Consider the following 16,276-nt stretch of genomic DNA (forward strand, 5'->3'; position numbering starts at 1 on the left):
TCTTATACAAAATACAAAATGGCATTAGTGGTTAAGGTCAATCTGAGCTGAGACCCCCTTCGGTCATGACTGACCATGGGATTGCACCTAGAAAGTTACTCTCCCAGGCACAAGTCCGGGCAAGGTGCTTATGGAAGACCAGCAGTCACCCATGCGTACCGGCCTCCCCTGTCCACGCCACCAGTGTTATCCAAGGGAAAGGCAAAGACCGATACAGCTTGGCACCTGTGACATCGCAACTCATTTCTACAGCTGAGTGAACTGAAGCAACGTGAAATAAAGTGTCTTACTCAGGAACACAACACGCAGCCCGGTCCGGGATTCGTACTCACAACCTCACGATAGTAAGCTCGACACTCTCACCACTGAGCCATGCACCTTCACTGTCAATCAACTGACAAGCAAATCTGTGGTATTGAGCAGAATATTTGTTATAACGATATTTCTACTTCAGCAACTCAGTGCTGAAACTGTCTGAAATGTAATGGAAAATAGGTCAGTTTCAAAACATTGATGTCCAGGTCACAAAAACAAAGTTTGAAGGGTATAGTAGTGATTTCCTTTGATTTCTAGATAGAAGCAAATAGGAAGTAACAGTTACTGACCAAAGACAAAAAAAATTTTTATTTAGTTGAAACAGCAACACCTCATTCTATAAGTTTTAAATAGTACCCACCAACAACTTAATGTATTTTGGAACATTATTCAATTTCTATGTTGTTTTAAAATTGCTGTCATTTTTTTCATACATTTGCATAAATTATGTTAATTGTTTTGATATCTTATCATTTGATGCTTTCTGTTTAGTTGCAGTTTTTTAAATGTACTCCAGAGGAATACTTTTAATGGATACCAAATAATAACAACAACAACAAGGAATCATGACCAATAGCTTTCTTCCATGGGAAAGTCCATATATTTCATTTAAAATGTAGTTTATTCTTTAAAAATAAATTGTTGATGTTATATAAAAAAAACTGTAATCTTCAAAATTAAAAAAAACAACTATATAACATAAAATATGGCTGTAAAATGTGTATGACTTTGTTATTTTGCATGTTTTGTATTAAAAGTAATAAGTGCTATTGCTTTATTTTGCTTTACATTTTATATAAGCAACAATCAAGATTGCCTGACTAATATAAACAGTAAACATAAGATAAATTCCTCATCTCAGAAATATAAAATTATATTCTACTTTCATTTCTCTTTTCTTTGTTGTTTGCCAGATTAACATAGGATTAACTATCATCTACTTCTAAAGGATTGCTTTTGACTAAACTCTGAGCTTAGCATTATGATTAAAAAAAAATGAGCTTCATAGCATCCCATTTTCTTCATAAATATATCAGGCCCTTGCCTGATATATGAGAGGATGCTGAAAAGTCCCTGTCTTTGGGTAAAAGGAAATAGAGGAGAATCAGTAAATTATGATTTTATTCAACATATTCCGCTCTCAGATTCATACACCTATTGTAGTGGTCCTTCAGTTGTGCTTAGCCCTGTAAAAGAACTTGGAAGGTTGGGCCTCCAACCAGGCTTTTCACAATACCTTTAAAACCAGGAACTCTTCAGCACCCCCTTGTATTTAAGGAGACACCAACACTTTAAGATGTTAAAGTACAAAAATTGCAGAGTGTGAAAATCAAAAGTTTTTTTTTTCAAACATGGATGTATGATTAATTACATTTTCAACAAAAACAAGATTGATAACACCTTAAATTTGTAGTGATAACTTATCAGAATGTCCATCATTCAAGACAACACTTTCAAGTACATTCAGAAACAGACTGGGCAGTAGAAAGAATATGCGTCCAGACTGTTTCACTACATTGTATGCTATATGCTAGTGGGTGCCTTACAGTCATCAGCTAGGTAGAGATACATCATATTCAGAACAAATATGTCAGTTATTCTGTAGACTGCTTGTGTGCTATAGGTTTTCTTGGTTAGAACTAACTTGAAGAACAGCAACAACACTGGAAAGGAATTTATGTTAGTCTGCTTTTGTTTCAAGGGCCTGATATATTTATGAAGAAAATGGGATGCTATGAAGCTCATTTTTTTTTTTAATCATAATGCTAAGCTCAGAGTTTAGCCAAAAGCAATCCTTTAGAAGTAGATGATAGTTAATCCTATGTTAATCTGGCAAACAACAAAGAAAAGAGAAATGAAAGTAGAATATTATTTTGAAAATAACGAAGAATTTAGTAAAATAAATTTGTCATTATTAAACTGCCATAACTTTGTCATCATTAAGGCAGCAAGCTGGCAGAGTTGTTAGCACAGTGGGGAAAATGCTTAGCAGCATTTCATCCATCTTTACATTCTGAGTTCAATTTCTGCCAAGGTCAACTTTCTTTCATTCTTTCAGGGTTAATAAAATAAGTACCAGTTGGATACTGGGGTTGATGTAATTGGCTTACTCCATTCACCTGAAATTGCTGGCCTTATGCCAAAATTTGAAATCATTATTAAACTGGCATAGAGAATATAATTAAAATGAAATTTTGATGGAACAGGAAGTTTGTATTATAGAGCTCGTGAGCAGTCTCAAGCAGGTTGATAACATTCTGAAGGTTACATCTTATTTGACACAACATTCATATTTTTATGTCTGTGGATATGGATACCCCCAACAACTCGTTTCGTTAAACAATATTTTGAAAGTAGGATTACAACTGCATCGATTAATAATTGTATATATAAACCGTAGTGAAATTCCAGAATTGGTAGATTACTTGTCTAAATGCTCAGTGGTACTTAATTCTGTGCTTTGACTTTCTGGGATTGTTCTGTTAGAGCAAATGATTTTACTGCTAAATACCATCCCTACCATTTATCATTTGACTGATTATTGAAATGCTTTTTCTTTCTTCCTTTCTGTTTTTAGCCTGTCAAAATTGAGCAAGTAATAATTACATTGGTATTAACACTGTGAGCATTAAAAGTTAAATGTAACGAGAAAAAGACATTAGCTCAATAACTAATATTATTTTAATCATTTTGGTATGCATGGGGGTGGATAGCTCCAGGCATGTTTCAGTCTTATTAGTCCTCATTGGCAAAGCATAGTCTTTACAGCACTTGCTAAAGTAGTGATGAGAGAACCACTAAGTAAATATACAATATTACTTTCAAATCTTGGTACAAGGCCAGCAAGTTCATGGGAGGGTGTAAGTCAATTACATCGACCCCAGTACCTAACTGGTACTTATTTTATCAACCCCGAAAGGATGGAAGACAAAGTCAATCTTGGTGGTAATTGAACTCAGAATGTCAAAACGTACAAGTAGATGTACAATATTATTATACAATACATGTGAAAAATTAACATGTTATAAAAAATAAATCACTAAGTTTCATTACTCAGAGTAATGTAATTACCTTGTTCAGTTGCAAGGTTTGAACTCATAACCATGTAGTCAGTATTTGAAAACCTTAACATCACAGCAATTATACTTCATATATTCTTTTGTTCTTTTACTGGTTTCAATCATTGGACTACTTCCACACTTCTCTCACCTTACTAAACTTCTTTTCACTCTAAATGGCTTCTGCTTTTCTGATTTCTACCAACAATTGAACTGATGTAAGCCATTTTGCTTATATAAGAAACAATTATGAAGAGTGGAGGACTGGCAAAATCATTAGAACATCACACAAATACTGAGTTATTTGTATATCAGTTCTTTACATTCTGAGTTCTAATCCCATTAGAGCCAGCTTTGCCTTTCGTCCCTCCAGGGTCGATAAAATAATGTACCAGCCAAATACTAGAATCAGTCATCATAATCAATTAATCTCCTTCCATCAAAATTGCTAACCTTGTGCCTAACCTAAAACACTTTTCCTAAGATGCCATGCTGTAGAATTGAACCCACAATCTCATAATTTTTGTTGTTGATTTTTACCTACTCTCTCTCTCTCTTTTACTTGTTTCAGTCATTTGACTGTGGCCATGCTGGAGCACCGCCTTTAGTCGAGAAAATCGACCCCAGGACTTATTCTTTGTAAGCCTAGTACTTATTCTATCGGTCTCTTTTTGCCGAACCGCTAGGTTATGGGGACGTAAACACACCAGCATCGGCTGTCAAGCGATGGTAGGGGTCAAACATAGACACACAAACACACATTCATATATACGACGGGCTTCTTTCAGTTTCCATCTACCAAATCCACTCACAAGGCTTTGGTCGGCCCGAGGCTATAGTACACTTGCCCAAGGTGCCACGCAGTGGGACTGAACCCGAAACCATGTGGTTGGTAAGCAAGCTACTTACCACACAGCCACTCCTGCGCCTACTGTACAGTACCTTGGACAAGTATTTTCTGCTATAGCCCTGGGCAGACTAATGTCTTGTGAGTGACTTGGAAACCGTGTTGAAGCCTATTGTATATAGATATATATACATGTGTGTGTGCTAGTCCCACCACCACCACTTGATAACTGGTGTTAATTTGCTTGTGTCCCTGTAACTTAGTGGTTCAACAAAAGAGACCAATAGACTAAGTACCAGAATTAAATTAGTACTGGGATTGATTTGTTTGACCAAACCCTTCAAATTGAATGACCTAGTATGGCTGCAATCCAATGACTGAAACAAGTAACAGATAAAAACCTGGTGCATGCACACCATCGGCAATATATTTAAACATTTCACACAGGACAAATTTCCCAACATATTGATATGTAAATCAGCAAGTCTTTCTAATACAGCTGTTCTTTCACTTCCAGTAGATACATATCTTTGACAGTCTAGTGGTAACAATTTCCAAGGAAAACTTCTACATGGTCCACAGACATGCTAGAAAAAGCAACCAAATCTTCCACAAATCACACCCTACCATCTTAAAAATAAAAAAAGACATACTAGATAAAGCTGTCCTGAACTCCTTGCACATAGGGAAAAAAAAAAAAAAAGACTGGATAGTCAGAGATGGATTGCCTTTGATCATACATCTGCTAAATCAGAAGTGTGCTGGAGTGAAGCAACTGAATCATGAACAGTAATAAACCTTGACTACTGGTACATCACATTGGCTATTTAAACTCCTCAACAAGAAGTTAGAAATCAAACATCTTAACTTCACAGTCAGTGAGTTTATGGATAAAGTTATATTTCTTACAGTGGAGGCGCAATGGCCCAGTCGTTAGGGCAGCGGACTCGCGGTCATAGGATCGCGGTTTCGATTCCCAGACCGGGCGTTGTGAGTTTTTATTGAGTGAAAACACCTAAAGCTCCACAAGGCTCCGGCAGGGGATGGTGGCGAACCCTGCTGTACTCTTTCACTGCAACTTTCTCTCACTCTTACTTCCCGTTTCTGTTGTGCTTGTAATTCAAAGGGTCGGCCTTGTCACACTGTGTCACACTGAATATCCCCGAGAACTACGTTAGGGGTACACGTGTCTGTGGAGTGCTCAGCGATTTGCACGTTAATTTCATGAGCAGGCTGTTCCGTTGATTGGATCAACTGGAACCCTCGACGTCGTAAGCTACGGAGTGCCAACAACAACGACAATATTTCTTACAATAAGAATATCAAAACTTTCTTAGGCTTAAGCTTTTGAAGAAATTGTAAGCAATATTGAAGACATGACCTATGATTGTATTTGAGGGTTGTGTACCCCTTCTTTATTCTGGTGGTAGTAACAAGACCAGACGATACAGATATACCCAGTAATTTTAACTACTTGTTTATCCAAAGCATTTTCATAAATTTATCTCAAATGGTCATGCTTGTTTTCATAAAGCTTTCCTTTCATAAGACACAAGTTACTCTAATGGTTGAAAAAAATTGGGTGTTTGTCAAGTATGGTACACAGATTCTAAGGAATATGTCCTGTATTTCATGTGATACACAAGACAAGGAAAGGTTTACAGCTTAGCTAGAGGAAGATTTATTAATGGCAAAGCACAAGAGCTGAGAATATAAGATCACAGACTAAAACCTTTGGCATTTATTTACTTATGCTCTGACATAAAAGAAAAAGACTAGTTTGATCTAATGGATGAACCTGCTAGAAACAGTAGCTACTTCTCATTCAAAGGAAAATCCCCAACAATTTTCAACAAGGAAGGATATGGATAATGTAGACATAGATACTCCAAATAAAATATGGTGGTCAAGGTTGGAATGTTTTTTAATGTAAGCCTGTTCTGTCAGGGTGAAATGGAGTTAAACAACAAATAGCAACAATAGCTGGTTAAAAGGTATTACCAATCCAATTACTTTTAAGAAACAACTCTTTGGCCTCGTGTTAACAGGTCACATGATGAGTGGGAAGCATCATGTGTACTGTTGGTGAATTTCAGGAAGCATGGAGGTTTTGAAGGATGTAGTGCCTTGACAGGTAACAACTGATGTGAGTAGATAGAATTTGGCTCTTGCCATTTCTCTGAGATCACATTATGCAAACTCCTATATCTAAGTTTCAGTGTATTCAAGAAGACTAAGTTATAATACATAACCAAGTGAATACTCTTTACTCTTACTCTTTTACTTGTTTCAGTCATTTGACTGCGGCCATGCTGGAGCACCGCCTTTAGTCGAATCAAATCAACCCCAGGACTTATTCTTTGTAAGCCTAGTACTTATTCTATCGGTCTCTTTTTGCCGAACTGCTAAATTACGGGGACGTAAACACACCAGCATCGGTTGTCAAGTGATGGTGGGGGGACAAACACAGACACAAACATAAACAAACACACATATATATATATATACATATATATGACAGGCTTCTTTCAGTTTCCGTCTACCAAATCCACTCACAAGGCTTTGGTCAGCCCGAGGCTATAATAGAAGATACTTGCCCAAGGTGCCACGAGTGGGACTGAACCTGGAACCATGTGGTTGGTAAGCAAGCTACTTACCACACAGCTACTCCTGCACCTATTTGTTTTCCTTTTTAATTTTTTTTTTTTTACTTTATAAATAAAAATAAATGGTTGAAGTTGCTCAGTAATCCTAATGGAATAAACCTGCAAAAGAGAAAGACCAAAGACGATGCAAAAAAAAAAAGTGGTAAAAGCTAATCATAGGAGGCTGAACTTCACAAAGGACTGTAACAAGTGGCAAGACACCTTGTTAAAGAAAACTGACTGCTCTACTTCATGCAGGCATGGAAAAACAAAGAAAAAGTAAAATGATGATGATGAAATATTACTTTTAAACCATTAATGATTTCTAACATAGGTATAAAGCCTCAAATTTGTAGCCAATAATATCAACTCCAGTACTTGAGTGGTACTTTATTTGACCAACACCGAAAGTATGGAATGTAAAAATCAGCCCCAGTGGAATTTGAACTCAAAATATAAATGGATGCATTTATGCAAGGTATTTTGGTCAACACTGTACTAATTCAGCCATGCTACTACCCCTTTAGCATTTAGACTGGCCATATCTGCCCTTTAGCATTTAGACTGGCCATATTTGGTACAAATATTCTACATGTTTTATGTTCAAGCTGGCCAGGTCCAGCCTCTAGCACCTACCTAGCAATATCACTCTAAAAATAAGCAATCACATCATTGAAATCTCAAAACTACAAGACAAAGCACGATTAATTCAAAACATCACATTCTAAATTTCATAAACCATGATTTAGATGGTGAATTTATTTTTTAAAAATAATTAAAATGCAAGTTAGTTTTAAATATGCACAAATTATTTTGTTTAGAAAAAAAACCCAGTTATTCCGACAATTTTGTAACGCACTGCAGTGCTTACTGTACATTTCAAAATTAGAGTTTTGTTATATATCTTCCATCATCATTATTAGCAGATATAATGTTCAAGTTTAAAATTATATACATTTATTTGGAATGAATAATGAAAATATCTTCATGGAATAATTAGAATTTATCTAAAATGTTAAAAAATTCCTCCTCTCAAGAATGAAAGACATTCTTTCAAATTAAATCATGTGTAATAGATATGAGGAAATTGGAGGGAGGGCCTCTTTTTTCTGTGTGAAGTTGATGAATGGACTGAGATGAGTTCTTGGTAGAATATACAGTTGGAGCCATTGTAAAGGAAGAAAATACTGTTCGATGAAATGGATTTGTATAACCCAACGCAGTGAAATATTTATTGTTCACAAGATTGTTTTAATCCAGAACCCATCCAGTCTGTGTTTTTGAACAATTCTTCCAAAGCCTCAAGTTCTTTGGGATCAATTGAAGAAGGAAGAGAATTTGGTTTACTATCACTGGTCTTTTCAGTATTTTCCTCATCACATTCATTATAACCACTATCACAATCACTACATTCTTTATCACTTCCATCCTCATCCTCGCTATCAAGCACAATTACAAATTTCTGGTACCATGCTTTCTGTTTATATGACTGCAACACATCAGGTTCTGAGGGAGAATTTACAGTATCAGAAGATAATTGCTTTGGCACTGGTTGGCATTGGTCACAGTCTTTTACAGAACTTTCACCATCCTGTGAACATTTATTGCACGTTGTTTGGTCAGCACCATTAGAAGGTTTGGTAATTTTTGTCTCTTCCGCCATTTGTTTGCACCTGAAGAACAACAGAAATATAGAAATCATTTATTTCAATATTTTCAGTGATTTAAAAATTTCTTGTTTTAGTTGTCCTTAATTTCTCTAATTCAAAGAACAAAACAAAAAATAAAAAGTAAAGAGATAAAGAAGCAGTAATGAACAGTAATTTTTTTTTTTTTTTTCTTCTGGACTTCTGTTATCTTTGTACAGAAACTCATAAGCGTCATACCTAACGAATTAATATTTTTCCTTATGGGTTTCCCACCTATATTTTCCGTTTTCCTTTTATTGTCGCCTAACCCCACGCCAGCCCTCATTAAACAAACTTTGTTTTGCTCTTTCAGTCACTACTCAACATTCAGGACCATAGGTGAAGATAACCACATACACTAATTGATCCTTGTTATAAAAGAAAAATAAGAATAAAGGTACCTTAGTGTTTGCTATTTCCAACTAAAGTCATTTCTTTTGACTTTTGCTTCCTCACTCAGTAATCCATGTTTTTGAGTAGAAAAACAAGCAGCATCTACAATAGTGGTTCTATGGATCCCTTTGATATCTATTTTACTCGGATAGACCCTTGTAACCATTCAATGTCTAAAAACTTATGTTTTTATAATTAAATACTATAAGAATTATTTCGTTTTTGGATTTGGTTTGCAAGATTTTTTATGTGATTTCGTGTGTTGAAGCATATTCTGTTGTGTCTGGGGAGAGTCATTTTCTTATTGTGCCTTAAAATTTAGAAATAAGTGGAAATTTTAACGGTGTGTGTGTTAAATTTTAAGGCACAATAAGAAAATGACTCTCCCCAGACACAACAGAATACTATAAGAATAGCATTAAAAAAATTGTTAAAACATTTTGTGTATTGTAGAAGTGTAACTAATTTATTGCACATAAACTTTAACAAAATCTTATATGGAAACCAAAGGGTCATATGGACCCCAGAGAGAACAACTGATCTACGCAAATGTAAATATTTCCCACACATAGCAAGTAAATTGTCAAAGAGAGATAACTCTTATAATAACTGTGGGAGATGTAAGAGTAACAACTAACCTTTATTTCAACTAATTCTTTAGATTTAGCCATTATAGAAGTTATATTATAGCTGAATAAATATTTCATCTTTTGTTTCAGTCACTGGACTGTGACCATGCTAGGGCACCACTTTTCATCTAACAAATCGACCCAGTATTTATATTTTGTTTTTGTTTGATACTTATTCTATCAGTCTGTTTTGCCAAACTGCTAACTTATAGGAGCATAAACAAACCAACACCGGTTAACAAGTCGTGAAGGGTTGGGACAGAGAAACATATATTTAGGTTTCCACATAGTTTACCAAATTCACTCACAAGCCATTGGTCAGCCCTTTTTTTTTTTTTTTTAATCTCCTTTGTAAAGTACAAATAAATTTCATTCAGATACTAGGCTACTAAGGAACTTCGCATGAACCCTCAAATATTGACTTTTACATTTGTGTTAAACCACCATAATTGACTGGGTCAACACTAGCACATGACTTAGTTCATTGTTCCTGGGAGAAGAAAAAGGAAAATCAACACTGACAGGATTCAACTTAAAACATACAAAAACTAAATTCAATGTTATGTTCTTATCAAGCATTCAACTATTTTTGTTATGTCAGATATTGAAAAAAAAACCATTAAAGGCCTTTCTTCAGGATAATCTTTAGATACTTCGACTAGTTTCTTTTGTTGGACAATAACCATTCTACAACACAAACTTCAAGATTTGGTCAACCACATCAATCCTAGTACTCCAGTACTTTACATTAGATATTTCATCAACTCCACTTGTTGAACTTCTAGACTATTGATAGATAGTTGTTGTTGGCACTCCGTCGCTTACGACGACGAGGGTTCCAGTTGATCCGATCAACGGAACAGCCTGCTCGTGAAATTAACGTGCAAGTCGCTGAGCACTCCACAGACACGTGTACCCTTAACGTAGTTCTCGGGGATATTCAGCGTGACACAGTGTGGCAAGGCTGACCCTTTGAATTACAGGCACAACAGAAACAGGAAGTAAGAGTGAGAGAAAGTAGTGGTGAAAGAGTACAGCAGGGTTCGCCACCATCCCCTGCCATAGCCTCGTGGAGCTTTAGGTGTTTTCGCTCAATAAACATTCACAACGCCCAGTCTGGGAATCGAAACCACGATCCTACGACCGCAAGTCCGCTGCCCTAACCATTCGGCCATTGTGCCTCCACTATGGATAGATAGGCATACAACATAACACTTGTTTTATTTAGATCAATGTAAACATAAACGTGGACACATGAGATTATGTGTGAGTGTGTGTGTGTGTGTATGAGTTTATTGTACAAGGTGGTATCAAAAGGTTTCTGGACTAGCTATGTTTAATAAAGAATAACTTATTTAATTAAGTTTTAACATCATCTCTTTCAAAATAGTTACAGCAATACACCAGTCCTGGTGTTCCTGTCACTTTTGGAGTCTGGCTTGGAAGTCGTTTTCCAATAGAAAGTTGAGGAACTTCTGCAATTCACTCTGGATCTCGACAACGGTGTTAAAATAGCTGCATTTTCATCTTGGGGAAGAGCTACTAAATCTGGTGAATAGGGCAGGTGCAGAAGCAATGCCATGTTGTTTTTGGTAAGAAACTAATGAGTGAGGAGAGCTCAGTAATAGGGTACATTGTCATCATGAAGAATCTGGTTGCTTTCGCCGAATGTCCTCACTCAAATGCTTCAAAGCATCACAGTAGATCGCTTGATTGATGGTCCAGCCCTGAGGATGAATTCTCAATGCCCAATGTCGCATTGCCAGGGGTGATGCTCATGGTAGGTCTTCCAGGGACATTCTTCTGTTTTTGAAGTGCCTGTGCCACTCGAAACATTGCACATGACCCATTGCCTCATCACCATAAGCTTGCCGAAGCATGCTCAATGTCTCTGTAGCAGACTTCCCAAGTTTAACACAAAATTTCACGTTGGCTCTTTGTTCCTGTCTGTGACAAATCGCAGAATTCATCATACATGTGATCCACAAAAACACAAATTTCACAACTTGCAAAGTAAACACTGCAATGTCACTCAGCACACTGCCTCATGAAGGTCACTGCTAACTCTCACTGAACACGCAACTGTGTGCTGCCACCTGTTGGTGCACTACAGAACTAGTCCAGGAACTTTTTGATACCACTCCATAAAATGTGCTCGGGTGCACAATTTAGCAGAAAAGGGTAAAAGAGACAGAAAACAAGGGTTAAGATAATTAAGAAAAGACAATAACAACAGCCATAGTTACATGAAGAATACAGAGTATAAAACACAGCTACATGAAAAAGAGAATAGTAAAAGAGGTGTGTATGTGTGTAGTCACGGATGACTACCTAGCCCTAATTTAGTTTTAAGTTATTGTCTTTTATTTGTTTCAGTCACGAAACTGTGACCATGCTGGAGCACCGCCTTAAAGAATTTTAATTCGAATGAATTGACCCCAGTACTTTTTTTTTTAAGCCTGGTACTTATTCTCTTGGCCCCTTTGCCAAACAAGCTAAGTTATGGATATATAAACACACCAACACCAGTTGTCAAGTGGGGTGGGGACAAAAACAGACACAAAGTCACACACACACACATGACAGGCTTCTTTCTGTTTCCATATTACCAAATCTACTCTCAAGGCTTCAGTCAGCCTGAGGCCATAGCAGAAGACACTCACCCAAGTTGCCATACAATGGGACTGAACTCAGAAGCAAGCGTCTTACCACACAGCCATACCTGCACCTATTATTACTATTTTTTTTGTGATGAATGTAGCATGGAATTTTGTCATGTATCTCATTAACAGCAACTCTGTTATTGTGCATCTGTCTGAAATGGATTTTCAGTTCAGCAGTAACTAACACACATTTGGATGTAAAGGACAGCACTGTTCCAGTATAACTGTTGGCATAAAAGCATCACGTGTTGGTCTTCAGCTGCAACCTTTCATGGATGGCATTTGAAAGTGTGATGTAACTATAAACAGTGCAATTGAGATCACCTCTTGATCTTCTACCATATCAACATCATCAACATTTAATGTTTGTCTTCCATGCTGGCATGGCTTGGATGGCTTGACAGGAACTGGCAAGGCCTGGGTCCACACCAGGTTCCATAGTCTATTTCTATGGCTAGATGCCCTTCATAATACCAACCATTTCACAGAATGTATTGGGTGCTTTTATCATGATACCAACACCTACAGCAATGCTTGGGCATTTTGATTTTTCTCAAACTTCACATTGTTCTTTTTGCTTGTATTCAGCACAAAATGTTACTAATTAACAGTGATAATATTCAAGGATTTAAGCATATATTATTGTGGCATCATGAAATTTCATCTTTGGTTTGTACTGTGGACAGTTACTAAGAACTAATTCACCATGACATTTTAATTCAGGAGCCTGGAATTATCAAGATGAATGACATGACTAACCCGTCACATATGATGAGACAACCTGTATTTTCCAACTCTTTTGAGTCAGACATAAAAAATTTCCAGCTGATATCCAATATATGCCTTGGACATTTCAAGTGATACCATTTAAGTGTTTTGATTTTTAACATTGATATGAGATCCTTGTCTCAGTTGAATAGAACAGAGATGTGATGATGCAAGACTTGGTGAAGAAGTCTGTGTGGGACCAGACTTGTTTCTCCAATGTCCCAAACCCAATTGTGAGGAAGAGAAGTCTGGCTTGGGAGCTCCAGGGTTCTGAAGAGTGTGGAACAACCTCTTAGGTCTACACTGATCCAGGGTAGTAGCACCTGTCAGGGTCTCAGCTATGAGTTAATTAGCCTATTAAGGTTTGCCCACCAATGCAAATAAAGACTGGATCCAGCACACTGTGTGCAAGAAACCATCATAGATCAACAGAGGGGCGAAATGCTGCAGCAAGGCATTGAAGAGTGAAGAGCATAAGATGTGGATATCGTGGTCATCCACTGCATCTGTTTCCATCTCTTATCTTCTTGAACTGGTCTTGCCACTGGATTGAAGATGGTCACATATGACAGAGTGAAGTTGATGGTGCGCAACTATTCTTCACTTTAAACAAAGTCACCATGCTTTAAGGATGACTAGATGATCCTCATTACTCTGACAGACAAACATGAGTATGTGTGTGAAAGTACACACACACACACACACACATACACGTAGGGGGTTTGTATAGTTTATGTCTACCAAATTCCATCAAAAGAAAATATAACAACTGTTTGAAGAGTTGCTAAAATGCCAAGGGGAACCAATGTTAATAAAGTGCTAATAATGGTCATCTTTCTTAGATTGAAGAAACAGCAGCTGCAAGAAAAGCAATGAAAATTACACATTATTTTGACTAACAACAAAAGCAATGTTTATTTGGCACATTATATGAAAGCAAAAATGCATTTTAAAAATTGATAAAATCGTTGGCAATTGACAGGAGACAGATGGGACAAATATTCTTTTAAAAATGAGATAAAAACGCTTCATATAAATATATATACGTACACGTACATACACGCGTGCGTGCTCTCCAATTTTTTTTTGTACTTTTTTAAATAAAAGGCATGGGGTGTGGTTAAGATGATCGCTTCACAACCACATAGCTTCGGGTTCAGTCTCACTGCACAGCACCTCAGACAAATGTCTTCAACTACTACAGCCGCAGGCTAACCAATGCCTTGTGAGTGAACTTGGTAGACGGAAACTGTGTGAAAGCCTGTCGAATTTGTATGTGCGCTTTTGTATTTGTGCCTTTCCCTGCCATTTGACAATTGGTGTTGATTTGTTTAAGTCTCTGTAACTTTGCAGTTCGACAAAAGAGACCAATAGAATAAGTACTAGATTTTAAATATAAGTACTGGCGGTGACCCAGTATAGTCGCAGTCCAAGTTTTTTCTTTTTTTTTTTGGTGGGGGGACTAATGTATAGTCCTTCGACCTACAAGCAAATAAATAGCCAAATCAAATCATATACGACTGTCTTAAAAGAAAGGAGACACATTGTTTAGGATTATGTTATCCAATATCAGACCAAAAAAAAAGACTAGAATAGTAAGGCTGGACACATTCGGTCAGAAGTTTGTTCAGCGAGGGCTGAAAAGAGGTTAAGCAACAATAAAAAGGAAAATAGAAAATATAGATGGGGAACCCGTAAGGGGAAATATTCATCCATTAGGTACGAAGGCTACGAACGTGTGGTAAAAGGGGAGAATTTATGTGATGTTCACACATGTATTTGTAAACTGGGAAGACAGTTGTATGAAGATTGAGAAATGAAGTGAAATTATTCCTATTTACGACTAGGTCTACACTGCGTTCGACAAATGTCTTTGTTATGCGGGGCTGGGAATTTTGAAGGAAAAGGTTTTACGTCGCAATATCGGCTTCGCTCCACGTCGGTCACCACTGTATCAACAATAATGGTTTCTTTGTTTAGCATACAAGGAGGGTGTGGCCAATTATCGCAGAAATGGGGAAATGCTAATAGACCAGCTCAGCCATACACATAACAAGTACGTGGTCAGTAAAACTTGGAGAAATTAAACACGAACCAGACCGTCGATTGGATTTGAACACTGAACCGAAATGACCGAAGTGGTCTTCTTTTTTTTTTTTTAATGTTATCAGCATAATTGTAATCTACACCCTCGAAAAGTGTATCCCTGCAAAATTTCGTTTAAAAATATGTATTTTTTTCAGAAAGTTATTAGGAAACAAAGTCGATGGGAGGTACCTCTAGATATAGTAATGTATTCACTTATGACGCTTTAAATGATTCGGCTGTCTTTCAACCATTCTTTATTATTTTCACTGCCCTTAAACGAAAGCTACAATTGCATATAACATCCATGTAAGCATGACAAAAAAAGAATAATACACAAAACTGGTTGGTTCATTCACAAACGATAACAAAAGTGCCCGTTTAAATTTGTATGACAAGCACTTGCTAACGATAACTGGCGTTACAGTTTAGAAATTTTGAGTTGGATGTTTTTTTTTTCATTTATATATAATCGAAAATTAAAATTTTGCAAATAAAATTATTAAATATTTGATGTGCTTACCTTGGAATAATATACAATTAAAACAAAATACAACAGAGTAAGTAAGGCAGCGAAAGAGAGCACGGCGAGGTAGCAGAAACGACGGTTAGAAAAACAAACAAAAACAAAACACCGGTATTGTCTTGTTATAGCACGCAGTTTAAAACTAGCCCGAGCGACAGGATAGGGGATGCTGATTTTGTTTTTTGGTTATTTTAAATTTTCATCTTCCTTTCGTTGTTGTTTTTGCCTTCTAATAAGACCAGAGGAATATGAAATGAACTAAGGGAAGTAAGTCAAATGGACCAATGGCATGAAATTTGGAAAATCAAGTTATAGGATGAGGTACTGAATAAACTGCGCAAAAAAAAAAAATGAAAGTAATTGAAATTTTCTTGTTAGATGGAAAAAGGAAATGAATTTAGACACACACAAGTGTGTGAGCCACCACCATCGAATTTGTTTCTTCATAACTTCCAGAAAAATTGGTATTTTTTAAAGATTTTTTAAAAAAATTTTTTTTTTTTACAAATATACTTCAGTTGGTACAGATTGATTATAACGGAATTTCTTGGAAAATTTTTAAGGGGAGTGGGCGGGAAGGGGATTCTGAAAAATTCACAAAGGTCGGCTTTGTTTCCTCATAACTTTCAGAAAATAGGTGTCTTTTTTATGAAATTTT

General features: G+C 36.6%; 2 protein-coding genes across 3 annotated transcripts in view; one reads left to right on the forward strand and one right to left on the reverse strand.

The window, feature by feature from the left end:
- Positions 1-1,033, forward strand: part of LOC106881668 (protein PIF) — a 49,564-nt gene extending 48,531 nt beyond the window's left edge. The window contains exon 9 of the mRNA XM_014932134.2: positions 808-1,033. Coding sequence (XP_014787620.1) covers positions 808-846 — 39 coding nt within the window. The 3' untranslated portion in view covers positions 847-1,033. The remainder of the gene's footprint in view (positions 1-807) is intronic.
- Positions 1,034-7,588: 6,555 nt separating this feature from the next.
- Positions 7,589-15,968, reverse strand: LOC106881665 (uncharacterized). Of its 2 annotated transcripts, none has more exons than XM_014932131.2 (2): positions 15,616-15,968; positions 7,589-8,539 (listed from the first exon to the last, which is right to left on the reverse strand). In XM_014932131.2, exon 2 carries the CDS (start codon positions 8,527-8,529, stop codon positions 8,098-8,100), a length of 432 nt encoding a protein of 143 aa, XP_014787617.1. In that variant the 5' UTR covers positions 8,530-8,539; positions 15,616-15,968; the 3' UTR covers positions 7,589-8,097. The 2 variants fall into 2 exon arrangements, with proteins under 2 accessions (XP_014787617.1, XP_052828659.1); XM_052972699.1 differs by lacking the exon at positions 15,616-15,968 and adding an exon at positions 14,058-15,111.
- Positions 15,969-16,276: the final 308 nt, after the last annotated feature.

Source organism: Octopus bimaculoides, chromosome 14, assembly GCF_001194135.2.
Source record: "Octopus bimaculoides isolate UCB-OBI-ISO-001 chromosome 14, ASM119413v2, whole genome shotgun sequence".
Taxonomy (NCBI): domain Eukaryota; kingdom Metazoa; phylum Mollusca; class Cephalopoda; order Octopoda; family Octopodidae; genus Octopus; species Octopus bimaculoides.